Consider the following 498-nt stretch of genomic DNA (forward strand, 5'->3'; position numbering starts at 1 on the left):
TTGTATTACATGTCTGTGGGGAAACAAACTACACCAAGTTTTAATATACACACGTTAACTGAATTATTATACCAAGAATTAAATAATCTTCTGACTGTATTTCCCATCTTTACAAATAAACTGGCTGAGCTCTAACATATAAAAAAGAACCTCAACAGACTTCAAAACTCCTAATTAATAGCATGCTCCACCCCTTTTTTTTCAAAATTACATTCATTATCAACCAAGATCCAATATAATGCATTTATCTTCTACATAAACGATACAAACAATTTACAAACCGGGAAGTCATTTCGTCTGGAAAATTATTTCCTCCTCAAACAAGCCATCAATACCTTTTAAAATATCGTCTTCCTATAAAAAAAATAACGAAGTACAATCAGTGCTTCGACATGCAAGTTATATTAAAAGCTATGTGTTAACTAGGTATGACATTGTATTATGTAAGCTGCAAGACTCGGTACCCTACACCCAACTCCCAAGTATAGCGTATTTCCA

At 32.7% G+C, this 498-nt stretch overlaps 1 protein-coding gene across 7 annotated transcripts in view; it reads right to left on the reverse strand.

Annotated features, from left to right (window-relative positions):
- LOC119581864 (enolase) overlaps positions 1-498 on the reverse strand; it is a 12387-nt gene that overhangs the window by 4837 nt on the left and 7052 nt on the right. The window contains exon 2 of one of the 7 annotated variants that reach the window (XM_037930016.1): positions 282-354. The exons of 5 other annotated variants lie outside the window; for them this stretch is intronic. In XM_037930016.1, the coding sequence (XP_037785944.1) occupies positions 282-292 (11 nt within the window). In that variant the 5' untranslated portion in view covers positions 293-354. Of the gene's footprint in view, positions 1-281; positions 355-498 lie in introns of those variants that run through there. One more of the 7 variants, XM_037930021.1, reaches the window with a different exon arrangement.

This window comes from Penaeus monodon, chromosome 15 (assembly GCF_015228065.2).
Source record: "Penaeus monodon isolate SGIC_2016 chromosome 15, NSTDA_Pmon_1, whole genome shotgun sequence".
In the NCBI taxonomy this organism is placed as follows: domain Eukaryota; kingdom Metazoa; phylum Arthropoda; class Malacostraca; order Decapoda; family Penaeidae; genus Penaeus; species Penaeus monodon.